General features: G+C 51.3%; 1 protein-coding gene across 5 annotated transcripts; it reads right to left on the bottom strand.

The window, feature by feature from the left end:
- Positions 1-31: 31 nt before the first annotated feature.
- On the bottom strand, positions 32-27,686 carry JAK3 (Janus kinase 3). 5 transcript variants are annotated; one of them, XM_081177506.1, is made up of 25 exons: positions 27,428-27,683; positions 24,949-25,274; positions 24,552-24,675; positions 24,057-24,168; positions 23,729-23,874; positions 19,878-20,169; positions 19,132-19,254; positions 18,276-18,433; positions 16,451-16,562; positions 15,111-15,297; positions 14,838-14,962; positions 14,312-14,476; positions 12,784-12,868; positions 11,585-11,718; positions 11,072-11,210; positions 10,426-10,577; positions 9,446-9,596; positions 8,527-8,651; positions 6,392-6,581; positions 5,513-5,637; positions 4,012-4,184; positions 2,661-2,778; positions 1,765-1,875; positions 554-673; positions 32-371 (listed from the first exon to the last, which is right to left on the bottom strand). In XM_081177506.1, exons 2-24 carry the CDS (start codon positions 25,154-25,156, stop codon positions 557-559), a joined length of 3,372 nt encoding a protein of 1,123 aa, XP_081033632.1. In that variant the 5' UTR covers positions 25,157-25,274; positions 27,428-27,683; the 3' UTR covers positions 32-371; positions 554-556. The 5 variants fall into 5 exon arrangements, 4 of the variants coding, with proteins under 4 accessions (XP_081033632.1, XP_081033630.1, XP_081033631.1 ...); XM_081177504.1 differs by having other exon boundaries at positions 32-673; XM_081177505.1 differs by having other exon boundaries at positions 32-673; positions 24,949-25,223.

Genomic DNA, 27,686 nt, shown 5'->3' with positions numbered 1-27,686 from the left:
CATTTCAACTGAAGAGATAACAGCGTCTGTCCTCAATTTTTTTCATTTATTCTTTGCAACAAAATCTCACAGCTGCTCAGTTCTGCCTGCTCTTCGGTCCTGGAGAGGGCGAGGAAAGAGAAATGCAACAGACTTGGGTTTGTTTATTTTTAACTTTTAAAGAATTTTATTAATTTGTGCGACCATAAAGAAGGAAAGAAAAAGATCCTTTAGCAACGAGAGGGAGAGGCGGAGGAAAGCCCCCCTTTTTGCTACCCCCAAAGCGCCCAGCATGGGAAGCAGGGTGGAATGAAGTCCTGGGTTCAAGGTCCAGGCTCTGCAGAAGAGAAGGTCAGCAACTCTGCTGCCGTCAGTCCTGGGACACAGGATCCCTGGGTTCAAACGAGAGAGATCCCGACTCAACATGGGGAAGAACTCCAGGGCCAAGAGCTGCCAGCCCCTCGGAAGAAGGGAAGGGTCTCCTTAGTTTCATTTGGCTTGTAGGCGTGTGGTTTTGCTTGCGCATCAGAAATTGGATTTTAAGAGATTCAGTTTTCCGGCCTGTCTTCCTCACCTGCTAGCCCCGCACTTTGCAGCGGCTGCTTCTCAGGGCTTCAATTTGGGGCGCCAGCTTGCAGAACGGAGGCCTCTGGGCCGGGGAGAAGGACCAGCAGGACTGCATCAGAGTATAAACCTCCAGGAAGAGGGAGAGGAGGGCGGAGGTCAGATCCGGGTGCGATTCCACTTTGTGCCAACGGTTGGCTTTCCTCCCCCCTCCGTAAATCCTTTATTTATCTATTAATTGCATTATCTGAGGAGCTCAATGATGTGTCCATGGTTCTCTGTCCCCACATTCTTTTAAAAAAGATTATTTATAAATTTCCCACAAATAAAATACAATTTAACAAACACTTTACAATATACATTCACTTAAGAAATTGACTTCTCTCCCACCCTTCCGTGATGTTCTCATGGTTATCTTTTGTTGCTGCATATTATAATTATTCTATACCTTCTTTTCTCAACTTTATTCTCAAAGTAACTTTTGCTGCAGAACTTACTCCAAACCTGCTAGCATATTAACGTGTTTTCAATTTTTTTAAAATTTAATTTTTCCAATTTTAACATTTCCAATCCTCCTTGGGGGCTGAACTCTACTAGCTGAACTTGCTAATTCTGCATACTCCATCAGTGTCTTGCTCGGATTTCACTTCAGATTGTCTAAATTGTTTGCCTTTTACTCTTTCTCCCCATCCTGATTCTCACAATGACCCTGCGAGGTAGACCAGGCTGAGAAAAGGCGGCGACTGGCTCCCAAGGCCACACCTGGCAAGCTTCATGGCGACATCGGGGGGATTTGAACCCGGCCTCTTCCAGGCCCCAGTCCAGCATTCTAACCACTCTGCCATGCTGCCTCTCAGTGATCTCTAGCTTTACACGTGCCCCAATCTCCAAGGCATTAGCGATGTCTCTGAGCAGACCTCAGCTGAGTTTCTGAAGAGGAAGGTCACCACGGCTGGGTCCATTCTGTACATTTCAGTTTAAGGGTGCTGGGAATTGTAGCTCTGTTGGGGGTAAACTATGGTTCCCATGCTTCTTGGGGAGGGGAGACCTCACTTAGAGCCCTTAACTCAAGGAGACTGAAGGACTCAGTGCCTGCCCCTGCTTGGTCTAAATCCCACAGGCACAGGCCTGAAGGAGGGACACCATGAGGACATCTAGACCAACCCCTCCTCAAACCTCAGGCACAAGAACGGATCCATTGCCCTCTGCTTGTGGACTCACCTCAGCCGGGCAGTTGGCGGGTGACGGGAGCCTCTGGCTCTGCTTCAGGAGCTCCAAGAGTTGGCAAACGATCATGGGGGGTTTACTGTGCCCCAACATTCGGAGAAACTCCTAGGTGGGAGGGTGTGGGAGAAGGCAGAGGACAAGGCCAGGGTCACGTGGGGCATGTTATGCTAAATTTAGAAGTAGTGGGAGATTCAGGGCAGCTAAAAGAAAGCCCTTCTCCGTTAAACTATGGAACTCATTGCCACAGGAGGCAGAGATGGTCGCCACAAAAGAGGATTTGGCAGGAACGGGCTGGACCTGATCCGGAATATATATATATATATATATATATATATATATATATATATATGGGCTTTCCTTGCCCCCTTCCATGGTTCATTCTAGTTATGCTCAGCTGCTGCATATTCTAATTACTCCATATGCTGATGAATTTACTCTAATCCTGCTAGCCTTCAATTTGCTTGCAAAGTTTCTTCAAATAACCTGCAAATATTTTCCTGATCTCTTATTTTACTAGTTAAACTTGCCGTTTCTGCATATCCCGTCAGTTTTGTTGCATGAAGAAACAGATTTAAAAAAATAAAAATAAAATCTCTGGGGACTTAAAAGAAAGGTTCCAGTCTTTTTACAAAAGACCTTTAAACCCACCCCCACCCCCATTTCCCTTGGCCAATTGGCTTGTCCACCACATATGATAAAACGATGATCTGGAACATTCTGGTGGAGCCTCCAGGACCAGGTGCAGTCTGTCTGGATTGCCAGGTTCTTAGATGTATCTGACCATTGTGAGGACGGGAGACTGGGCTGGGTGAGCCACTGGTCCAATCCAGCAACCTCTTTTTGAGTTCTTAAAGGGTTGCACACACAAACACACACACTCTCTCTCTCACCTCTGAGGGGCTGCAGCTTTTGCTCCCGTAGGTGAAAAGCTCATAAAGGACAACCCCAAAACTCCAGACGTCCGACTCCTGGGAGAAGACGTTGTCGGACAGTGATTCTGGTGCGTACCTGGGGAAACAAGGGGAGACGCCCATTCATGGGCCTTAGATGCTGGTCCTCCTGATTATAGACAAGGGACTCATCTACACCCAGGAAGCTGCAGATCGTTGGTCTCCCAGAATTAGGAGAGGCATGAAGAGGGCAGAGAAGAGGTTGGCTGCCCTCAGGCACAGCCTCAGATCGCTGGGGAAATACCTGGGAGAGGAGGAGATGTAGGCAGTTTGTAGAGGAATGGTGAGAGGAACTGGCTGAGGAAACCCCAAGGGAACCCCCAGGGAAAGAAGGCACAGAGCCCAGGGAGTGGGGGGGGGTGACAATCAGGGGTCAGAGGGAGAAGCCAGGGAAGTGGCAACAAGGCTTAGTGAGCAGGGAGAGTCTGTGGCAGAGAGAAGTCCAGACTCGGAGGCAGAAGCTGAAGCAGGAGAGGAAGGAGGCCAAGAGGCAGGGAGGAGTCTGGCTGGAAGAGTCATGGCTGTCTCCCCCTCCTGCTGCAACCAGCTCCCCTCCCCACTGGTCTCCCAGAATTAGGAGAGGCATGAAAAGGGTGGAGCAGAGGTTGGCTTAGTCTCCAACTGCTTGGGGAAAACTCTGGAGCAGAGGTGGGGGGTGGATTTAGACGGCTGTGGGGAGTTGGGAACTTTTGGACTCGACAACTGATTTCATGGGGCAAGACCGACCAGATATGAGGCTCTCTGCTCCTTAGGCCTCAACACCCATGAAGAGCCTGTTTTTGCTAAAAAAACCAGTTCACTCCAACTGGCTTGGCGCGATTTGTGCCTCACTCCTGACATCTACACTGACTGGCAGTAGTGGCTCTCCAGGGTTTTCCGATGAGGGGCATTCCCAGCCCTACGTGGCATTGCCATAGGGGACGTCTGGAGACCCATTTCCCCCGACCTATTCAGGGCAGTGGCGGAGCTTCATGCTCCAGCACTGGGGGGCAGAGAGCCGGTGGGGGGCGCGTCCTGGGGCGTGGCGCCCAGCGCGGGGGGTGTAGCCACGATGGCACCCCACTGGGATCGCGCTGCCGGGGGCGGTGCGCTCCGCCTGCCCGCCTCTTCCTCCGCCCGTGATTCAGGGTGGACCCATTGAAAAGCATGGACAAGACTTTGCTGCGATTCCTGCACTGCCGGGGGTTGGTCTGGATGACCCTCGAGGTCCCTTCCAACTCTGCAACACATCTCTGGCCAGTTGGGAGGAGAATGAAACACGCCGGCCCATTGATCTCCCGCCCCTCCGTACCAGAAGATGGGGCTTTGGCCCGGCTCCCGCACAACGTAATACTCCTTGTCCTGCGGGAGGATCTTGGCCAAGCCAAAGTCTCCGATCTTGACGTGGTTCTCGTTCTCCACGAGGATATTCCGAGTGGCCAAATCCCGGTGGATATAGCGCTGAGAACCCAGGTAATCCATGCCCTGCAGGGACAAAGGTGAGGGTCAGGATTCGGCCCTGCTCCCCAGGATTCATCCCACTCACCCAAACCTCTCTGCAGTGAATGAGGACCATTTTCCTTTGGCAAAAGGGATATTTCTGCCAACTGCTTAGAGGACGGTGCGTGTGCACATATTTTTAAAATTTGTCTATAAGTCTGGTGCAGCGGTTATATAGTACAGTGGATGCTCGGGTTGCGAATGTGATCCATGCGGGAAGCACGTTCACAACCTGCAGCATTCGCAACCCACAGCGCCGCGTCTGCGCACGTGTGGGTCACGATTTGGTGCTTTTGCACATGCACCAAAACCTGGAAGTAACCTGTTCCAGTACTTCGGGGTATGGCGTGGTGCGCAACCCGAAATCGTGCAACCCAAAGTGCCTGTAACCCGAGGTATGTCTGTACTGAACTTGGACCTGGGAGAGACCTGGGTTGAAATCCTCACTCAGCCACAAGCTCACCTTGGGAGCCAGTCGCCACGCCTCTCAGCCTGACCCACCTCACAGGGTTGTCGCAGGGGGGAAATGAGGAGGGGTAGGAGAACCAGGCTTGCTCCTTGGAGAAAAGGTGCATTGTGGTGGGGGGGGCTGTGGGGGGGGGGGCTAGATGAGCCTCCATTTCCCTTCCAACTCTGCATTTCCGTCATTCTTTAGCTGTGGTTCCTGCATTTCAGGGGGTTGGGCTGGATGACCCTTGGGGATCCCTTCCAACTCTACGATTCTACAAAAGACAATAAATAAATATGAATTTGCCTTCAGAGGCCAGATGAGAGCTAAGAGGCAGAAATGTCCAGCGAGTGGATTTCATTTTGTGAAGCTCCTCGAGATCAAGAGTCATTCACAGAATCAGAGAATTGTGGAGTTGGAGGGGACCCTGAGGGTCATCTAGTCCAACCCCTGGCAAGGCAGTGGTGGAAGGAGCACCGTCAGGAGGGGGAGGGGCAGCTCTTCCGCTGGTGGTTTGGACAGCCCCCCTGCCAGGGATGTTGTGGTTGAGCAGGGGGGTTAGGATAGATGAGCTCTATGGCCCCCTTCCCACTCCAGGATTATTGTTTTTTAACGTTTGGAAGGCTACAGGTTAATACTACTACTATTATTATTATTATTTGTAGTATTAGTATTCATTTCACCTCTCTCTACCGCTTTATAATTTTAAGAACAAAATCTCAAACCTCCATTAAAACATCAAATGAAACAGCTCGGAAAAACACATTGATGAAGAAAGCCGTTTGCATCCAAAGCAGCAGAATTAACAGGAAACGAGGATGTTATCTCAAAGGCGTCAAAGGCGACATTGCAGAGGAGGCCTCACCTTGCAGACCTGCCAAGCGTAGAGGAGGAGTTTCCTGAGGTCCAGCCTCTCTCTGTTCTTCTGCAGGTAGTTCCGCAGGCACCCATTGGGCAGGTACTCCATGACCAGCCGGAGAGAATTTCGGCCTGAAGTTGGGCGGAGACACAAAAGGTTTGTGCTAATTTGGGGGGAGACAAACAATGTCAGTTGTGGCCTTGAAAGAAAAGGGGGGAATAGACAGGACCCAGGGTTACAAGAGGCAGGCCAGGCATCATTTGATAAAGCCTTATGGCTCAGTGGGAGGAGACTCTGAATGTCAGGGTCATGGCTTCAAGCCCCATTAATTCTATGATTTCATGATAGCTCAGCCAGGAGAGCACAAGACCCTTAATCACAGAATCACAGAATGGGAGAGTTTGAAATCTAGTCCAGCCCCCTGCAATTCAGGAACCTTTTGCCCAACATGGGGCTTAATCTTAATCTAAGGGCTGTGGGTTCGAGTTCCACGTTGGGCAAAAGATTCTTGCATTGCAGTGGGCTGGACTAGATGACTCTCGGGGTTCCTCCCAAGTTTACAAGTCTGTGATTTATTCTATGATTTCATGACAGCTCAGTCGGTAGAGTATGAGACTCTTAATCTCAGGGTCATGGGACTCAGCCCCGTGTTGGGCAAAAGATTCCTGCATTGCAGGGGGACAGACTGGATGACCCTCAGGGGTCCCTTCCAGTTCTATGATTCTATTATACCTCTGTGACCGTGCCATCTCTCCCCCACCTTCCCTCCAAACTCAAAAGCCCCAAGCGCTGCCAACTTCCTCGCAGGGCAGTCTCTGCATCGCCCTCTGCTGAACCTTCCCCAAGCAATCGGCTGCCCCCCCCACCGCCCCCCCTCGGGGTCACCTCGGTTGCAGCAGACGCCCCGGTAGGCGACCACGAAGTCGTGATGCAGCGAGCGCAGGATGGCGATCTCCCGCTCAAAGTCGGCCCGGTGCTCCGATGAGCTTTGCTGCAGCCGCTTGACAGCCACCAGCTCCCCAGTGCTGTCGCCCAGCGGGTCATACTGGCACAGCTCCACGCTCCCAAAATTGCCCTGCCCACAGCAATGCGCAGATTTAAGGACACGAGAACTGGAGAACCAACTCCGAACCCCCAAATTTGTGATCCCCTCCAAAAGTGTGCCAAAGTTTTGCAGTGGTTTTGCAATAATAATAATAATAATAATAATAATAATAATAATAATAATAATAATAATAATAATTTATTTATATCCCGCCCATCTGGCTGGGCTTCCCAAGCCACTCTGGGCGGCTTCCAACAAAATATTAAAATACCGTAATGCATCAAACATTAAAAGCTTCCCTAAAGAGGGCTGCCTTCAGATGTCTTCTAAAAGTCTGGTAGTTGTTTATCTCTTTGACATCTGGTGGGAGGGCGTTCCACAGGGCGGGCGCCACTACCGAGAAGGCCCTCTGCCTGGTTCCCTGTAACTTAGCTTCTCACAATGAGGGAACTGCCAGAAGGCCCTCGGCGCTGGACCTCAGTGTTCGGGCAGCAAGATGGGGGTGGAGACGCTGCTTCAGATATACTGCTAGCTTTGCAGCGCCCCACAAACCAAGGAACCGATACATCAAATGTGGAGTTTGTAGATAACACCCCCAATTCCAGCCGTGTCCAAATCACTTCAAACCAGTGACAATCTTCTGACATTCAGCTGTGTTGGATGTGCACGAGTTCCAGTCTTGTGAGAGAGGGAGAAAAACTTTTCTCTGGCCACTGTCTCCAGGCCATGCCTAGTTTTAGAGGCTCCCATCACACTGCCTGAGACTGGAGTTTCATTCACCCCCTCTTCCCTCCTCCTCCCTTTTTCCCTGCCTGCAGTGCAGTTTTTCGATGGCAGGGACTGCCTCGCCTTAACTGGGATTGGATGTAAGCCTCTTTAGGAGCCATTTCGGGGTGCAAATGCTCTTCATTAAAAGGAATGAATCAATACACTTCTCTGACACACAATTCTCCCCAAACTGATGCTGCGATTCCTGCACTGCAGTGGGTCGTGTGATAGGAATTTTGAGGTTTTAGATATACGGTATGTTCAATGTTCATAAGTGTACTAACCAAGCACGTACATAGATCAGCACAAGAAGACCAACCTGGAACCATTTTTTATTCCCAAACTGTCCCAAACTGACCAAACGTTTTCTCTGCAAGGTCAAAGGAAAATGGAAAAGCCTCCCCATTGTTTTTTCCTTCACAAATCCTGTCTTAAGGGCATGTCTGTGTATGAATAGGGTGAGCCTGTGACCTGACTCAGGAACTAAGTATTTATCATTACAAAAGACTGGCCAGGCTCCCCAGGGTATCCAATCAAGTGAGCATTAACAGGTAACCTGCCAGACAGGAGATAAACAACATTCAAATTTCTGTTTTAGACCGCCTTTTCTGTGATGTATGTATGATGTTTCTGGGGGTGGTCTTGATCTACAGGGTGGCAATTTCAAAAGTCTTTATAAGGCCTTGCACACCGTTTTTCGGGGTTCCTCCTCCCTCCTTCGTGTGGTGAATGAGGACCCTGTTGCAACAGATCAATAAAGATCAGGCTTACGAGCTGCTTTGCTTCTCAATATTCTCTGGTTGGCCTCTGTTATTTTCTCCTACCAATAGGGAACCTACGTAAGGACTCTATATGGGCTCTTGGATACCCCAGAAGGGGGAAAGGGCAGCTTTTGTTTACAACAGTTGGGCTGGATGACCGCTGGGGGTCCCCTTCCAACTCACTCACAAATCCATTCCCCCGGAGTCTTTGCCCAAATCCATTCATGCAGCAATGAAACTGCTCACCCATTTGCACAGCTAATTAGGGGTCTGGTGTAGTTTCAAATAGGATGGATGGCTGTGGGTTGGGATTCCTGCGTTTCGGGGGTTGGGCTAGATGATCTTTGGGGGGGGGCTCCCTTCCAACCCAATGATTTTGGGATTCAATTCCTGGTCCTCTCCAAAGGCCACTGCACTGCAGACCCCGCCCTCCGCACCCCGCCTACCTTGCCAAGCACGGAGATGTATTTCAGGTGGCGCTCCTCAAAGAGGGTGGGATCCTGCCACAGCGAGACATCCAGGTAGCCTCCGGGGGTGTCGCTGGTCGGGAGGTCCGAAAGGAGCTCGTAATCTGGGGGAAGGAGAAGTTGAGGACCACTGCTCCGCGGAGGACACCTGCTTGGCCTCAACCCCTGGCAGCAGCTCCAGGTGGGGCAGGAAGCAGCAAGGAGCTGCTGCTGCTGCCAGTCAGTGTGGGTGATACAGGGGGCCAAAGGCAGCTTGGTACATCACTACAGTGGTACCTCTGGTTGCGAATGGGATCCGTTCCGGAGGCCTGTTCACAACATAAAAGAGCGCAACCCACAGCGGCGCATCTGCGCACGTGCAGGTTGCAATTCACCGCTTCTGCGCATGATGTCATTTTGCGCTTCTGCGCATGCGCGAGCGGTGAAACCCGGAAGTAACCCTTTCCAGTACTTCTGGGTGCCGCAGGACGTAACCTGAAAGGACGTAACATGAAGCGGACGTAACATGAGGTATGACTGTACTTGCTGCCAAACCAACAATTCATGTTTTGCTAGATGAGCCTAGGCTCACAGAGTCAAAATTGCTAGAGAGACAACTCTGTGAGATCACTTCCTTTGTCTGCCTTGGCAGGAAGCTGCAGGGCTACATCCTTCCTTCCTGCCTGGCCATCTCTCTCTGTCGTTGCTGCGCTTCCAAGTTGACCACACAGACGCCATTTTTGAACTTAGATTCTGTACTTTGGTAACTGAGATTGCAGCTCTGGACCCGACTCCATTTTGCTGCTGCAACTCTCGCTTTGAGACCCAGACGACGGTAAGTAAATTCTGCTTCTACTTTATGACAAAACATTTCATACTTTTGCACCTTGCACAGCGCTTCTCAGCCGCTGGGACTCACCGGAAGTGATGATCTCATTGAGGTCGCGAAGGATGCTGCGGAAAGCGGGGCGCCTCCCAGGGTCGTAATCCAGGCAGGGAGCCACCAGGTTGGCCAGCTCTGCCCACTTGAGAGCGGGGAGCTGCTGCCGGTCCTGGTAGAACTTGAGCTTCTGCAAAAAGAAAGAGGAGTTCACAGAGCTGGGAGGGCCCCCAAGGGTCATCTAGTCCTACCCCCCACATTTTTATGTTTGGTGTTTTATCGTGTTTTTACTAGTCTGTTGGGAGCTGCCCAGAGTGATCGGGAAAATCCAGCCAGGTGGGTGGGGTATAAATTACTGCAGGAAGCACAACTATTTTATTCAGCTAAATCTGCTGCTGCCGTGCTGTTCCTTCTTCCTTACTGTGGCAAGGAAGATGGACCCCTTTGAGCCAGAATGGTTGCTTGGGATGAGCTTTGCAAGAGCTCAGCTGCCCATTAGGCTGAGCTTTGCAAGAGCTCAGCTGCAGAGCAGGGCGAAAAGACGACATATTCAACCCCTCCTGCAGGAGCCGAAATATTGGTTGGTTTGCTGAACCCTGAAGCGATTTACCATAGAATTGTAGAATTGGAAGGGGGTCCCACGGGTCATTTAGTTCAACCCCCTGCAATGTATGCAACCATGTGGAGATCTCTGGACGCTGGATTGGAGACTGAGGAAAGCCAAATGTCACTTAGAGAAGAATCTGAAATATTTTCCTTAAATTTGCTTTATTCTGGATTGTTTTACTTGGTGTTTTAATGTTTTGAAAACCGCTTTGAGATATTATATAAATATAAAGTGGTATGCTGCTGCTGCTGCTACTACATTGTGGTGACTACAACCTCGGTTTAAGGTGCCATTTGGCAATTAGATTATATATCTGAGTTTCTAACACTGCAGAGGCTTTGCAAAGGGTGTCTGCTGGTGTAGACCCCCCTCCCAAACCCCAAAAGTCGGGGGTGTCACCTGGGGAATTTACCCTTTTGGGTTCCATCAGCCTCAGGGCCATGATCCCGCCATTGAAGATCTCCCACAAGGTGGCGCCAAAGCCCCACTTGTCCGACTCGGGCGCCAGGTTCTTGGGATCCTCCAGGCATTCGGGTGCCACCCACGGGATCCGGTCGATCAGCACTGGGATGCGAGACAGAGAAAGAGAGAAGTGAGCAGGATCCTCAGAGATCTCGGGGTGTCTCCTCGCATGCAAGTGCTTGGTCAGCCTTGGCAAGCAGAAACGGGCATTTGTTTCAGCCTACAGTCTAGTGCTCTTTAAACTTTCTGCATGTTTGAAATCACCATAAATTTCCTTTCGTCTTTTTTCTACAACAGCCTTGAGGTTCCCCTGCAACCCAGCAGCATCTTAAAATTATTGTTATTTAATTAAAAGAAAAACCAAAACTAAAGCAAAAGCAAACCTTGTGAGAGAAGTAAATAAAGTGTTTAAATATTATTTGGAATAAATGTGTTTTTAAATCAGAGTAATGTTTTTTCTAGGGCAGGGGTGCGCCCAGTAGGGGCGGGTTAGGGGGCCAAGGAGACAGCTCCCCCCATTCTTTTGGGAGTCCCAACGTCTCCTGTGAGCGCAGTGGGAGAAGGACGGAGAGGAGGAAGGAGACTCAGCCACTCACAGTCTGTGGGGAGGACGGCGGCGCTGACTCCCGGGTCGCTGAGTTTGATAAAGGGGAGGCAGCCGCTGGCAGCATCCCCCTCCCTCGCCAGCAGGACCTTTTTGGCAGAGACATTCCCGTGCACCATAGCCTTGTCCTCCTGTGGCCGGGAGAGAAAAAGCAAGGATGTGCCTGCAGCCACCACCCAAACAGTGGAACTCCCTGCCTCTTGACATCTTCAAAGCACCTCTTTTCAGCGCCCACTCTGACCATTTGAACCTGCAACCCTGGCGTCATGCGTTGCCACACTCTGATTAACAGAGTGCTCCACTGCTGCCTTCTTAATGACACAGGAGGGGGAAAGCCCCTAGAATCCTAGACTTGTAGAGTTGAGAGGTACCCCAGGGAACATCTAGACCAACCCCCTGCAAGGCAGGAATCTTCTGCCCGACGTGGGATTTGAACCCACAACCCCGAGATTCAGAGCCCTGTTCTCTACTCACTGAGCCACCTCTCCTCTGCTGAGGGACCTACCAGGAAGTTGAGGGCATAAGCCAGTTGCCTGGCGACGTGCAGCTTCCAGGTGGCCGTCACTTTGCCACTTGCCTGGTTCCTGCGCAGGTAGCTGTCTAACGCGCCGCACCTGACGTACTCCTGCACCATGACACCTGCCGGGAAGGAAAGCGGCCAGATCAGACCGCGTCCTAAGCACCCCCTCCTTCCCTCTCCGCTTCCCAAACCATTCCCCAGCCGCCTCCCCAAGCTAGGCACCCTTTGGATGCTACAACTCCCATTAGAGGTCTCCTGGTTTATGGAGGGACATTGTAGCCTAGTGGGTAGAGCACCTGCTCTGTATTCAGGAGGTCCCAGCGTCTGTCAGTCAGTATGGACTATACTGCACCTGAGGTGCCTGAGTTTGAAAAAGGCTGCTTCCTTACTCCAGCAGCCTTCTTACAACCCATGAGGACTAGAACCTTTATTTTTAAAGGAATGGCTGAGGCTCATGGAAGAATGTCCCAGCTTCAGTCCCCTTGGGAATGCCTCCTGCCCCAAAGCTCCAGAGAGCGGCTGCCAGTCAGTGCTGACCAGCTGGGTGAATGCTCTCTGAATGTTCTGATGATGGGAGTTGTAGCGCAAATCAGCTTGAGGGTGCCTGCCTGGGAAGGCTGACTCCCCCTCCCCCTCCCCCTCCTGAAGATCTAGGGATGACAAACGGGCTCTCCATGGCCCTCGTGGTCCCTTGCGACTTCTGTGCACCAGCTCCTGGGCTCCCAAGCGAGGAGGGTTTTGCTCAGGCCCTCCTTGTGGGCTCCGTCCCTTTGCGGGGGCCCCAGTCGGCTCCTGGCTCCCTAGGGGGGCCTCTGCTGGCCTCCTCTAGCAGTCTCTTCTTAGGCTCTTATGGAACCTCCAGGGCCAGAGGCAGTCTATCTCCATTCCTAGGTTCTATGGGGCATTTTACTGCTGTGAGGAGGCTGGGCTAGATGCCCCCCCCGGGCCTGATCCAGGCGCCAGGCTCTCTCTAGGCCCATCCTAGCCTCCCCCCCCTTTAATTCTTTCCACCCTGCATGCAAATCAACCCCCCCCCCCCGAATTGCATAGCTTTTGTACCTTTGGGGAAAAGTGGAGGTTGGTGACACAGACTGGGGCGCACATACAGACGAGCAAAGCAAGTTGAGGAGTCCCGTGTGCAGACTTGGGGGGGGGATATGGGGTCGGGGGGGCAGGAGACTCACTTTCTTCTCCCACGCAGACTCCATGGAGCAGGACCAGGTGCTTGTGCGAGAGTTGGCCCAGCATGCTGGCCGCTTCGAGGAAGGGCTGCGGAGAGGAGAGCAGACGCTGCTCTGGTTATCTCCCGCTTGGACTACTGCAACGCGCTCTGCGTGGGGCTGCCTTGGAAGGCGACCCGGAAACAGCAATTAATCCAGAATGTGGCAGCCAGACTGGGGACTGGGAGCGGCCGCCGAGACCCCATAACACCGGTCTAGAAAGACCTGCATTGGCTCCCAGGACATTTCCGGGCACAATTCAAAGTGTTGGTTGTGACCTTGAAAGCCCTAAATGGCCTCGACCATCTGAAAGAGCGCCTCCATCCCCATCATTCAGCCCAGAGTGGCTGGGGAAACTCAGCCAGATGGGCGGGGTATAAATAATAATAATAATAGTAATAATAATAATAATAATAATAATAATAATAATAATAATAATAATATCCTCCCTTGGCGCCTCTCTGTGATCCTTGCGCACCTGGAGGGTTTTTTCGCAGCGGCAGCGCCACCTGGTGGACGCTTGCGAAATGACACCTGCTCCCAACTGAATGTGATTTGCCAGAGTGGCTCTGCTGGTGAGGAGAGCAGAAGAGAGGGCGGCTCCGGGACAGAGCAGCTGCTGTGCATGCAGAAGGCCCCAGGGCCAGCCTGAGATGGCTACCCATCATGGATAATTTAGTTGAGATTGCTGCATTGCAGGGGGTTGAGCTAGATGACCCTTGGGGTGCCCTTGGCTCTCCTTCCTTGGAGGGTTTTAAGCAGAGGTTGGATGGCCACCTGGCAGGGATTCTCCAGCTGTGATTCCCGCCTTGCAGGGGGTCAGACTAGATGACCCTGGGGGTACTAATTTTTGTATTTTTTAATTAAGATTCCTTTATTTTGAATTAAGGAGGACTCGCACAGGAAGGGCACAGGTAGAGGTGGGAGGTACCTGCAAGAAGGTTTTCTCAGGATGAGAGATTGGGAAGAGAGGTAGAGAAAATACGGGAGCCTGCCTTTCTATGTGCAGATAAATGACGAGAGATGCATGATCTAATTGGGATAAAGGGTCTTTTCAGTTACACTTCCTCTATTCCTTTCCCCTCCCCCCCCCCGCACAATTGTAAGGATTGTTTCAGTGTTTAATATGTTAAAACAAAACAACTTTCAGTAAAAGTGTTTTACCTCCCAAAAGAGAAAAATGAATTGTTGGAGATGCGACAGAATTGCTACAGATTTAACACATTTGTTTGGGAGTTGTTCTGCCCTTCTGGACAGACGTATGGAAGGTGCAGGATATGACCTCCCAAGAAACCTCAGTTCCCCTCTCCTTCTGATATTTCGCACTGGCGTCTAGGATGGAGCCCTGCCGGATGCCCTGCTGCTGCCGGCCAGTGCAGAGAATACTGAACTAGATGGAGCCGGGGCCCTGACTCTGCAGCTTCGTCCGTCTGGCTCAGCTTCTCCCCGTCCCCATTTCCCGGACTCCCCCCTTCCGCCCCCTGGGCCTCACCTCAGCCCAGCTGCAGTGGGCCACGTCCAGGACTTTCAGGGCCACTTCCACCTGGCGACTCCTCGAGTCGTCGTCTTCCTCTTCCTCCTCTTCTCTGCTTTCCTTGGGATCTCGCTTGAAGCCCCGGTAGATCCTGGTGAAGGTCCCTTGCCCCAGATTCTCACACTGCCGAGGGGGAAAGAAGATTGGGCACTGCCAGGGTGCAGAAAGAGGGCCGCTGGGGGTTGCCAACTGACCAGGAACAGCTTATCCTAGACTGCGCTTGTGACTTAATGGAGGGAGAAATGATCCATCACAAAGCAGGCAGACAGGTTCCTGCCAGCCTGAAAAAATAGAGGTTTGAGGTCGGTTGGCCCCTGCCAGAGATTCTGGAGCCGCCTGTGTGTTCCTGCATTGCAGGGGGTTGGGCTGGATGACCCCTGGGGTTCCTCCCAACTTTGAAGTTCCCAGGATTATTAATTTTTTGTGCAGGCAGATTTATGTGTTTTAGACACATGTCATGTAAGTCCATCATTCTCCCTCTTACCTGCACCAGATTCTCTGCCTGGATTTTCGGGAACATCATCTGGTTGACGGCCCTCCGTGAGGCGGATGGTGAGCTGGGCAGCTGGTGGCAGGTGCCCCCCCGGACGATCAAGAGGTTGGATTTTTCTACAGAGAAACAGAGGCAGAAGGAGTTTATGGGACCAGGAAGATTTGGGGCACCCCAGGGCAGAATGGAAGAGGGCAGGATCCCCAAGGATGGGATCTGTGGGGCTGCTGGCTGTACAATGCCATGATTTTCCTTTGCAGAGCCTACCTTTGGGCTGTGGGGGGCGCTGTGGGCCCAGCTGGATGGCGACCCCGTCGGCCTGGAGGCTAAAGCGCTGGCAGACACCCAGCATCTCCCGGAGGCTGCAGAATTTCTTGGCCACCCCAGCAGTGGAGAAGGTGCCATCGCTGCCCTTCTGGATCAAGAGGCTTTTGAAGTCCTTGCCGATGTCCGTCTGTGGGGTTTGGGGAAGCGGGGTGACCCCAGGCAGTGGGGCAGGGCGGGGCAGGGAGAAGGTCTTTGTAAAAACGGCAATTGCTTCCAAAATTAGTGTACAATGGAAGTTGCAAAAGGGTTTGCAATGTTTTCTGTTGCTTTGGCTCACTTTTTGGAATGAGTTTTAATGGCAAGTGATGGCAAGTGACCCAAGTCACTCAGCTTTCAGATGGGTGAACCAGCAGAACTCTCTGCCACTAGATCCAAGCGCCAAATGATGCAGGCTTTTAGAAAGCATGCATCTGTTGACTTCCCAAAGTTTTCAGATTCTGCCTCCAATGATGGGGGATTCTGACTGGAGGCAGAATCCTGTAAAATACGAGGAAGGGACCTGTCCTTTGAGGAGGGGGCAGGGGGACAGATAACCCTCGTATTTCAGTCGGTACTCTGAAGCAGACCCAGACTCCATTCTGGAGTTGTGCATTCAGGACAGAGCAGAGTGGGGGCCCCCCACCTCTGCAGATGGGCTGCAATGGAGCATATGCAGAGTGCCCTTCCCTTTGCTCTCATGGGGTGGTCTCATGTTATATCCAACAAGTGCACACAGGCAGTTGGATCTGTGCACACTCGTATGGCTATGCGCAAGTAATGCTCAAGTAGTATACGGTCAGTGCACACAATATGAGATTCTTAATCTCAGAGTTGTGGGTTCGAGCTCCACATTGGGCGAAAGATTCCTACCTGCAGTGCAGTGGGTTGGACTAGATGACCCTTGGGGTCCTTCCGATGCCACAATTCTAACCTGTATGTCTCAACTGGCATGCCTGAATTCACACAAGTGGATGTGTAAAGGCAGCTTGCACATGCAGGTCAGTGTAATGTGTGAATGTGTTAGGGTGTTGCCAGCGGCTCCCAGCTGGTTGCCCAGGAAAGTATAAAGACAAGGAAAAGTTTCCTCCAGTCCTTTTTTATTTCGAACTTTACAGAGCGGCTCTAGAACCGAGCCTCTTGGCTAATGGTGTCCCAAGTGAATCTCCACCCCACCCCCCCATCTCTCCCACTTCCTCATTCGTCATCCTCCTTGCCTCCTCTATGGGTGCCGCTAAGGGCCAAACAATATTTGCACCCCAAACCTCACCTGTGGGACCAGGCTAAGCAAGGGGGGCTCCCACCTTGATGCAGATGGTGAGCAGGTAACTGTCGAAATCTTCTGGGCTTCGTCGAAGGACATGCGCTACGCCTTCGTTCTGAGACGCTGTCAGTCTGTTTTGGGCGAATTCTGACCTGCAATTTAAAATTCGACGTAGGCATAAATTAAAAATAAATAGATCATAGAATCATAGAGTTGGAAGAGACCACAAGGGCCATCGAGTCCAACCCTTATCATCATCAAATGATGATAATCTGCATCATTTGAAGCTGGGATCTAGTGGCAGGAAATTCCGTTGGTTCGCCCGTTTGAAAGCCGGGCGGCGAAACCTCCTCCCCACATTTGACACAAAATTCATGGTTTTTATCTATTCATTTATTGAGTGTGTGTTTCCTTTTCAATGCGGCAAATGCAGAGCTGCCCTTGGGTGCAATGCGCCCCCCCCCCCAATAACAGGTTTCCTTTGGGGGCAGGATTCCCTTGGGAGTGCAGGGTTGCTCCCTGTGAGAAGAGGGTGCTGGTCTCCCTTGGTGAGAGCCAGGACTGCAGGGTTAATCCCCGAAAGGGACAGCTGCCTCTTTCTGGACTGCAGGAGGCTGGACTAGCGGATCTTCAGTGTCCCTTCCAACTCTAAAGGTAAAGGGACCCCTGACCATTAGGTCCAGTCGTGACTGACTCTGGGGTTGCAGCGCTCATCTCGCTTTACTGGTCGAGGGAGCCAGCATACAGCTTCTGGGTCATGTGGCCAGCATGACTAAGCCGCTTCTGGCGAACCAGAGCAGCACACGGAAACATTGTTTACCTTCCCGCTGGAGCGGTACCTATTTATCTACTTGCACTTTGACGTGCTTTCAAACTGCTAGGTTAGCAGGAGCAGGGACCGAGCAACGGGAGCTCACCCTGTCGCCGACCTTCTGATCGTCAAGCCCAATTCTATAATTCTAATTCTATAATTCCTTTGGCTCTTCTGGGGTTCTTAGGGAGCTTCTAGGCCCAGAAGCAGACTTCCTGGATCCTGAGGTTGCATGGGGCATTTGTCCACTGGGGCAATAGGGTGCAAGTGGCCTGATCCTGCAGGCTCTTCCGACATTCTCATGAGTAAAAACCTTTAACTATCTGTGGCTTTTGAGAGGTGGGAGGGATTTTTAAAATGCATTTCCCCCCTCCTTAGTTTTAATGTCTGTATGTGGGGTTTGCTTTGGATCGCCCTGGGCAAGAAGGAGCGGCTAGCAAATTTAAGAAAGAATAACTTCAATTTCGTAAGGCCCCTTGAGCACAGTTTGAACTGCAGAAAGGCAGCGTAGAAATAAAATGATGAGTGCAATAAATTGCCTGGAGAGGGTGTTTCAGAAGGCAGGGCAGGGGGTTGGACTAGATGACCGTGGGGACCCCTTCCCACTCCTAGCATTCTACAATTCTTTCAATAGCCCTGCTAGTTAATTCGAAAGCAGATCCTGCCCAATTTTGGCCCCGAGTCTTGAGGTGCCTTTTGGAAGACTTTATAATTCCGGGCGAGGCCCACAGGCTTTTTCACGTTGCCCTTAGAGGAAGGAAGAGCGTCATGTGGTTTGCAGGCTGCGGCTCAGAGACGATCTGAAGACATCGCCAGCCCAGCCCTGCCTGACGTCTCGTCCTTCCTCCTTCTGCTGGTGCAGAGTCCCACCTGCTAGTGGGGCTTGGAATCTCTTCCGCCTAAGCGGGGCTGGCTCAGTTGTTACAGCACAAAGCTCCTCCTCTCAGGGTCGTGGGTTCCAGCCCCACGTTGGGTGAAAGGTTCCTGCACTGCCGGGGGTTCAATTCCATGACTCTATGGCCACCCCCCACTCTGGGGCTTGTCTGGGGCTCACGTGATGGGTCCGTGGCACTGGTTTTCCAGGTCTTCTAGAAGCCTCTTGGGGGCCACCTCCCTGCAGAAATAGTGTTGAGCATCGACTGTCAGGCGGAAGTATCCGTCAACCAGGGAGACAAACGACAAGGCATCTGCCAGGCTGCCAAACTCCATCTCCTGCGCGAAAAGAGGCAAAACCACCATGCCCACCTTTCAATGGATGGACAGACAACAGGAAAGTTCAGCCACGTTGGCATTTCCAAGATGGATTTTTCATGCTTCCTGAAATGCCACACAGCTGAATTTTTCAGGATAAAATTTGCGATTTTGCCATTTCTTTGGCTACGCAAGCCATTCCAAAAGGCACTGACCAGGGGTAGAACGGCAGCGTGAGCCTTGGGAATTCTCTGTCTGTTGACACCAGACAGTATGGCGTTACCATTTTGTGGATTAAATGTATTTTTTGCAAATGAGGGGAGGGGTCTTAAAAATATGTTTTTGGAGGAATAAGTTAGGAATAAGGAATGGTGAACCTTCTGCATGCCAAGCGAGTGCTCTGGCATTCAGCCATGGTCCTTCCCTTAACAAGGAAGCAAGACTGCAGTCCTCATGATATGAATATAAGGCTAAATGAAGCTTCCTTGTACAGAGTTCATCTAATTCAATATTGTCTGCACTGACTGGCAGCAGTATTCCTGCTCCTATCCAGAGATGCCAGGACCTTCTACATGCTAGGGAAGCTCACCCCTCTCTGTCACAAATGAGCCCACGATGAACATGGTGCAGGGGGTTGGGCTGGATGACCTTTGGGGGTCCCTTCCAATGTCACGATTCTAATTCCATGATGAGTAAAAGCAACATGGTGGTTCACCTACCAGCACCCAGCTGTCTGTCTTCGTCACGCTGACCAGACGGCTCTTCACAGGTTGACCATCGCGGACGGGTTGCTTGATGGTGATGTCGGCAATTTCAGGGAAGTCGCAGAAAAGGTGGGTTCCCTGAAGGATTGCAAGGATTTGGCACATGCGCCAAAAAGGAGAGATATATCTGGTTACGCTCACCTTGAGGAGACAGGTGGGCTCTGCATATGAGAGGCAGTATGGTGTAGTGGTTAGAGCACTGGACTACAATCTGGGGCAGCCCAGGGTTCGAATCCCCCAACTCATCCCTGAAGCTTGTTTGAGGGCTGGTCTTATCCCACCTCGCAGGGCTGATGTGGGGACTGAATGAGTTGGGGGGGGGGAGCCTAGTCCTCATTGAGCCCCCATGATGCCCCTGCGAGGTAGGGAGGGCCGATAGCCAGCGAATGGCCAGAGGTCCCCCGGATGACTGAGTAGGAATTTGAACCCTGCTCTCCCGGGTCCTAGTGCAGCGCTCTAACCACTATGTCATACAGGCTACAAGCTGGGCCTCCCTTTGCCCGGCAGTAAGTGTGGGAAATCTTTGCAGTCAGTGGAGTTATTGCTTTGGATTGGACTGGGAGGTAGAGTGCGCCTAGCGCTGGAGGCCCTAGGAAGGGGGTTGGGGCAGGGTCTTGAAAGGTGTTGCTGTGAGAACCCTGTTCGGAGTCTGGGGTCAGACTAGATGTCCTCTGAGGGTGCCCAACGCAGCCTGACCTCACCTTGGCGCCGCTGTGACTTGTCAAGATTCCCTTTTCGCTGGAGACGTGGATGGTCCAGGCAGATCCTGTCGCTGCCTGTGCAGGGACCCAGGCCTGGAAGGTCTCCTCAGTGGTGGCCCCCTGCAGACCCTTCAGCTCCATGAGGTACTTCAGCTTGAGGAAGCGGACTTCGGTCTGCAGGCTGCTGACCTTGTGCAGCGACTGCCCAAACTGGCGCCGGATCCGCTTCCGGGTGACAAAGTTCTGCGCCTGGAGCTGGAGCCGCATCTGCTCTGGGAGGCACAACTTGTAGCTGCAACGGAAGACGGGAGGGGCAGCTGCGCGTGGGCTGACTGGAGGAGATGCTCCAGGAAGGGCTGAAGGAGCTGGGTGGGCAGCTGAGCTCTTGCACAGCTCAGCTTAACGGGCAGCTCAGCTCTTGCAGCACACACCCAAAGCCACAGCTTCAGCTCAAGGGGTTCGTCTTTCTCGAAGTCCAGTGTCCAGATCCTATGGAGTCATATTACTCTCTGCTGCCTTGGTCAGGCCACACCTGGAGTACCGTTCTGGGCACCTCAGTTTAAGAAGGGGATTGGCAAGTGGGAAGGTGTGCAGAGGAGAGCGACCAAGATGATCAAGGGCCTGGAAACGAAGCCTGATGAGGAACGGTTGAAGGGATTGGGGATGTTTAGCCTGGGAAAGAGGAGACTGAGAGGAGAGAGCCATCTCCAAATATCTACTCTGGCGGGAAGGACCTGAATCTATGGGTTCAAGTTCCAAGGGGATTCCAGCTCAACATCAAGAAGAACTTTCCTTCATTTAGAGCTGCTCAGCAGGGGAAGGGTCGCCCTCAGGAGGTGGTGGACCTTCATGGAGGTCTTGAAGCAGAGCTTGGCTTTGCCGGGCTTCGACTAGATGACCTAGTTGGACTTGGGTGACACGTGGCTTGAGAGCAGTACATGTGAAAAGGATCTAGGAGTCTTGGTTGACCACAAACTTGACATGAGCCAACAGTGTGACGCGGCAGCTAAGAAAGCCAATGCAATTCTGGGCTGCATCAATAGGAGTATAGCATCTAGATCAAGGGAAGTAATAGTGCCACTGTATTCTGCTCTGGTCAGACCTCACCTGGAGTACTGTGTCCAGTTCTGGGCACCACAGTTCAAGAAGGACACTGACAAACTGGAACGTGTCCAGAGGAGGGCAACCAAAATGGTCAAAGGCCTGGAAACGATGCCTTATGAGGAACGGCTAAGGGAGCTGGGCATGTTTAGCCTGGAGAAGAGGAGGTTAAGGGGTGATATGATAGCCATGTTCAAATATAGAAAAGGATGTCACATAGAGGAGGGAGAAAGGTTGTTTTCTGCTGCTCCAGAGAAGCGGACACGGAGCAATGGAGCCAAATTACAAGAAAGAAGATTCCACCTAAACATTAGGAAGAACTTCCTGACAGTAAGAGCTGTTCGACAGTGGAATTTGCTGCCAAGGAGTGTGGTGGAGTCTCCTACTTTGGAGGTCTTTAAGCAGAGGCTTGACAACCATATGTCAGGAGTGCTCTGGTGGTGTTTCCTGCTTGGCAGGGGGTTGGACTCGATGGCCCTTGTGGTCTCTTCCAACTCTAGGATTCGATGACTCTATGAGTCATAGAGAGTTGGAGGGTTTGCCTCAAATGGTGGAAGAGTCATGACAGGAGGTATAACTCAGGAGGAGAATGAATTACTGCAGAAAGTTGTCTATTTTTTGTGAGGGAAAGAGAGTTCTGTGAGGAGAAGGCCCCACCGTGACCCAGGACTCCTGAAGGGAAGCAGAAACGGAGGGAGAAACCTCTGAGGGAATTTCAGTCAGGAGACAAAATGGAGGAAAGCCAAACCTGACAGAGAAGCTCAGGCTTTGAAGGAAACAGATTCAGTTGGTGGGAAAAAGGGGGACCAGGAAAAAGAGGCTGCGCTGAAGAGAAAACGTCAAATATTGTGAGCCAAAATTCAGGCGGAAGATGCAGAAAGAGGCCCCGAAAGAAATGTCCCTCCGCCTGGAGATGAAGGCAGAGAAGGGAGAAATGGATTCCCTCAGGGGGAAAAAGGGGAAATTCCCAGAGACCAGGCGGGAAAAGGCAGAGAAGAAGAAGAAGAAGAAGAAGAAGAAGAAGAAGAAGAAGAAGAAGAAGAAGAAGAAGAAGGCGCCTTTCTGCTCGGCTTGGAAAGGACTCGGTTGCCCCAAAGGGGAGAAAACGGAAATCGCTTCAGAGACGCTGGTCAAGCGGAGCAGAGCTGGCCGGGGAGAGAGTTATGGGGAGGACTATAAATGCAATTAATAATAATAATAATTAATAATAATAATGGCAGCCCAGGAGGGGCTGAGGGGATTGAGGGATCTGAGGGCCAAGATGGTGCAAAGAGAGGCCAGAATCTGGCAGGGAAATGGCGGCCTGGAGGCTGAGGCAAAGGAGGCAGGAACTATTATTATTATTTTATTCATTTAATTGAATTTCATTTTTTGAAATGACAGGAACTATTCCCACTTGTGTCAGCCGGAACCCACATTCACAGACATGAATAGAGACGCCTTTAATCTGATAATTCTTGCATTTGGAAGCTGCCAAGAGGAGTTCAGAAACTCTGGTGCGGTTTCTTAAAAATGTTGGCGGAGTAATTAAGAGAGATTTCCCTTCTGCCAAGGATGCGAAGCCTGGAGTCCCGATATCTCCCTTGTCTGATTCATGGGGGGGGGGGCAGAACCTCAGTTGGCTATGCATTTATATTGTTAACGGGAAAATCCGAGGGCTCCCTTGGACAAAAACAAAGACACCAAGGGCATCCTGATCAAATTTGCAGATGACACCAAACTGGGAGGGGTGGCTAACACCCCAGAGGACAGGATCACACTTCAAAACGATCTTGACAGATTAGAGAACTGGGCAAAAACAAACAAGATGAATTTTAACAGGGAGAAATGTAAAGTATTGCACTTGGGCAAAAGAAATGAGAGGCACAAATACAAGATGGGTGACACCTGGCTTGAGAGCAGTAGATGTGAAAAGGATCTAGGAGTCTTGGTTGACCACAAACTTGACATGAGCCAACAGTGTGACGCGGCAGCTAAAAAAGCCAATGCAATTCTGGGCTGCATCAATAGGAGTATAGCATCTAGATCAAGGGAAGTAATAGTGCCACTGTATTCTGCTCTGGTCAGACCTCACCTGGAGTACTGTGTCCAGTTCTGGGCACCACAATTCAAGAAGGACACTGACAAACTGGAACGTGTCCAGAGGAGGGCAACCAAAATGGTCAAAGGCCTGGAAACGATGCCTTATGAGGAACGGCTAAGGGAGCTGGGCATGTTTAGCCTGGAGAAGAGGAGGTGAAGGGGTGATATGATAGCCATGTTCAAATATATAAAAGGATGTCACATAGAGGAGGGAGAAAGGTTGTTTTCTGCTGCTCCAGAGAAGCGGACACGGAGCAATGGATCCAAACTACAAGAAAGAAGATTCCACCTAAACATTAGGAAGAACTTCCTGGCAGTAAGAGCTGTTTGACAGTGGAATTTGCTGCCAAGGAGTGTGGTGGAGTCTCCTACTTTGGAGGTCTTTAAGCAGAGGCTTGACAACCATATGTCAGGAGTGCTCTGATGGTGTTTCCTGCTTGGCAGGGGGTTGGCAGGAGGTTGGACTCGATGGCCCTTGTGGTCTCTTCCAACTCTATGATTCTATGATTCTATGACCCTACAACTCCACGGCTCTAATGGTCTGGCTCCGAGTGAGGCAGCTTCTTGCCTCTTCCAGGTTTGGCCACAACGGGCCAAAGAGTCCTCCGCTTTTTCTGGATCCCTCCTCCCCTGACCTGCTTGCTGGGAGAGCTTCCTCTCCTCCTTACCTGATACTTCGGAAGGTCTCCTCCAGGCTCTGCTTCCTCTCCTTGGAGATCCGCAACATGTCCAGCACAGCAAGGCCCAGGCAGGTCTCCTGGTTCTCCATGCTCAGGGATATCTCCTCCCGGCCGCTGAGGAAATCGCTGCGGGACTGTGAGGAGCAAGGGGTCCATGGGAAAGTAACGTTCCCAGGGTCCCCCTAAATTCCATGCCCCTTTCCCAGGACTCCCAGTTGCCTTGCCTTTGGGGAAAGGGGTTGCTGCAAATTTGTCATCTCCAGACCCTACAAGTTGTTGCTCCCGCCCCGAATCTCGGAGGAGGAGTTGTACTCACCTGGGCGAAGAGGTAGTCTATGGTTGGGTAATCCAGCACCGGACTGACTTGGTCGCTGGCCAGCCCACACCGGAACGATTTCTGGGACCCGAACCAGTTGGGGAAGAAAAACCTGCGTGGAGAAAACAAGACTCTTTTGTGGGGAGGTTGGGAAGGTGTTTCACCAGGGCTGATGGGAGTTGTAGTTCAGGCGGCCATATTGGTTGGGGGCTGTTGGAAGTTGTAGTTTAATACAGGTTGGTAGATGATGGGAGTTGTAGTTTAATGCGGGTTGGTGGCTGATGGGAGTTGTAGTTTAATGCGGGTTGGTGGCTGATGGGAGTTGTAGTTTAATGCGGGTTGGTGGCTGATGGGAGTTGTAGTTTAATGCGGGTTGGTGGCTGATGGGAGTTGTAGTTTAATGCGGGTTGGTGGCTGATGGGAGTTGTAGTCCGAAACATCAGGAGGGCACCAGCGCTGGTGGGTCATAGCTGAGTTTCGACAGCTGTGCCCTACCTGATCCGGTAGAGGAGCACTTGGCTGAAGGACTCGTCCACAGTGAAGACATGACTGGGCGCATACCACCCCGAGAGGTCCTCTCTGGCCAGCGCAAAGAGGGAATGGCAGACGGGGAGGATTCCTGGCAAAGAAGAAGGCAGGTGTTAGCAAGGCTGGGTTTCCCAATCTGTGTTTCCCCTCGGATTTCGATACTGCTGCATGTGGAAATGTTAAAAGTGGGAGAGTAATGTTACTGTTGCTCACTAGGAATCTAATAAGTCAAAAAAATAATAATAAAAGGGCTTCTTAGGAGATAGTCTCCTGATGGCCGAGAGACTCTCTCTGCCTTTTGGAATGAGACACCCATCAGAGCTGGCGGAAAGTGACGCTCCAGCTGAGAAGTGTTCAAACTCACCGCATGCTTTGGCCGCTGCGATGCAGAGCTCCTCCGCTGTGTACTCCCCCCCTAAGGGGAAGGTTAGGGTGCCAGCTGAATCCGAGGCCGAATGTGCCGCGTTCAGCTGGTGGTAGAGATATACCTGGAGGCCGTCTGTCTTGGAGAAGGAGAGGTTGCTGCTTCTCTTGCTGATCAAGGGGGTTTCTTCTTCCTTAACGGGAGGCATTGCTGAGGCCTGTTGGAGGTGACAGACACCCCCCCCCCAGCTCTCAGTCACAATTCAAGCTCAGATCCTGTGAAATCAGTGTTTCGCCAAACTTTCTTCGGCTCCCATAAACTCTTCCCTATGGAAAGCATGATTCAGAACAGCCGTCTGTACGACCCACTGAGGAGGATAGTACAATAAAACCCAAAACTTTTGCAGTCAATTTATTCAAAATCACTTTCAAGCTCTTAATTTGGGGAAACGGACGAACTTCAGTCATTAATGCCAGCTTTTCAAATACATGCAATGACTTCGTCAGGATCCCAGCGTGAAACGATGCAGCTTGGCAAGAACCAACAGGCTCCCTAAGATTTTACTCACTTGTAATAAGGAATGGGCAGCACAACACCCTCCCTTCCTGGATCTGAAATGCCTGCAGGGTCCTCTGTCTTGGCAGCCCCCAGGCATTCCCTTCGCCTCTTGAAAAGTGTCTCTGTTTTACTTCCTGTGCGGTTTTTATGGGGTGGGGCGTTCCTTGCATTTTTAAAACTATGGATTTATCTTGGCCTTCTTATAGGATTGTTCTGTTGTGTATTTTAGTTCAGGATATTTATGTGTCAACATTTGTGATTTTATTTTATCATTGTAAATCACTTACAAGCCCTTTCTGTCATTAAGCAGTAAATAAGTGAATATTAATGAAAAAATAATAATAAAATCTCTTGGACAAAGGGACATCTCCCTTTGTCCAAGGGCTAAGACTGGAAGCAGATGCTTGACTTGGAAGAAGGCTAAATATACTGAGAAAGGGAACCCGATTATCCTTGTTTGTTATTGTAAATTTGAATACCACCAGGCATCCGAAGATCACAGAGTGGTTCATAAAATCGCAAAATGAGATCATAGATCAGTGTTTTTCAACCACTGTTCCGCGGCACACTAGTGTGCCGCGAGATGTTGCCTGGTGTGCCGTGGGAAAAATTGGAAAGATTTTTTTTAAAAAAAAATCAAATTTTCGCCCACTAGGTGGGTGACGGACTGTGTCCTGGGTATGGGGTGGGGTTTTTGACCCCACCCTCGGCCAGCAGGGGCGCCGATTGGCGCTCCTCAGGGGGACACCCTCCACTTCTGATGTCCGGGCTGTGATTGGTCCAGACTCCAGCCTGGACCTATCACAGTAGGACATCATCTTCCGACTTCCTTCCCGCCCGAGCAGAGTGTGCGCAGCAGTGGAGAGAAGAAGACATCGCGACTCAAGTCACCAGGAGGACCGGAGAAGTTGTCATTTTATTTCTCTTCAGTCTCCACTGAATGCCTTGACTGGGTTAGGGACCCTTATAGCTCAGTATCAGTTGGTGGAAAGGACACGACTTTACAGGAGCAGGACGAACTAACTGAACTGAGACAAAATCGTGGTTTCAAGCTAAGATTTGCTGATCTACCTTTGGACAGTTTTTGGTTGGATATTGCCAAGGAGTTCCCCCTTCTGGCAAACAAAGCTATTTTGACATTGCTCCCATTTTCCACTACATATCTGTGTGAGATGAGCTTTTCATCTGAATGGGTTGCTCCAGCCACTCTGACATAATAAAAACACAGTAAGACATCGAACATTAAAAACTTCCCTATAGGGCTGCCTTCAGATGTCTTCTAAAAGTTATGTAGTTCTTTATCTCCTTGGCATGTGACGGGAGGGCATTCCACAGGGTGGGCGCCACCACCGAGAAGGCCCTCTGCCTGGATCCCTGTAACCTCACTTCTTGCAGGGAGGGAAGCCCCAGAAGACCCTCGGAGCTGGACCTCAGTGTCCAGGCAGAACGATGGAGGTGGAGACGCTCCTTCAGGGATCCAGGGCCAAGTTTATTTAGGGCCAGCACCAACACTTTGAATTGAGCTCAGAAATGTACTGGGAGCCAGTGAAGATCCTTTAGGACCGGAGGGAAGATCCTTTAGGACCTCCATGGCTTCCCTCCAGAGAATCATGGGAAGAGTAGTTTGTTCAGGGCGCTGAGAGTTGTGTTAGCTGCGAGGTTTGACTGCTCAGCCACTCTTCTAGCTCTGTGAGGAGGAATGGGGTCTCCTGGCAACTCTCAGCACCCTGTACAAACGACAGTTCCCAGGATTTGGCTGCAATTCCTGCACTGCAGGGGGTTGGGCTAGATGACCCTCGGGGTCCCTTCCAACTCTACCATTCTGTGGTTTTCCATTTGTTTTGCAGCCTGTTTCGCCATTTCAGCACAATCCATTCATTGCATAAGCCACCTCTCTTTGGCTGGTGTCTCTTCCTCTTACCTTTCTGGGAGTCCTCATAGGAAAGTCCTTCCAGGATCCCAGGAGAGTCTGGGGCCAGCGCTGGGCGGCCGGTTGGGTGCAGAGCTTAATTCGAGGGAGCTCAGAGATGGCGCAGGGCTACCTCCCAACGTCTGGTTGCAGAGATGAGATTTGCTGGTACGTCAAAAAGCACCTGACCCCATTTCCTGTTTTCAGAGAATTTCAGAGGCCTGTGAGCCATTTCCTGCCGCTGCTGCCGGAGAAGATGCTGAGGACCACA

This window comes from Podarcis bocagei (assembly GCF_964188305.1).
Source record: "Podarcis bocagei genome assembly, chromosome: 18".
Lineage (NCBI taxonomy): Eukaryota > Metazoa > Chordata > Lepidosauria > Squamata > Lacertidae > Podarcis > Podarcis bocagei.
The sequence above is the reverse complement of the archived record's forward strand: the minus strand, read 5'-3'. Positions and strand labels throughout refer to the sequence as shown.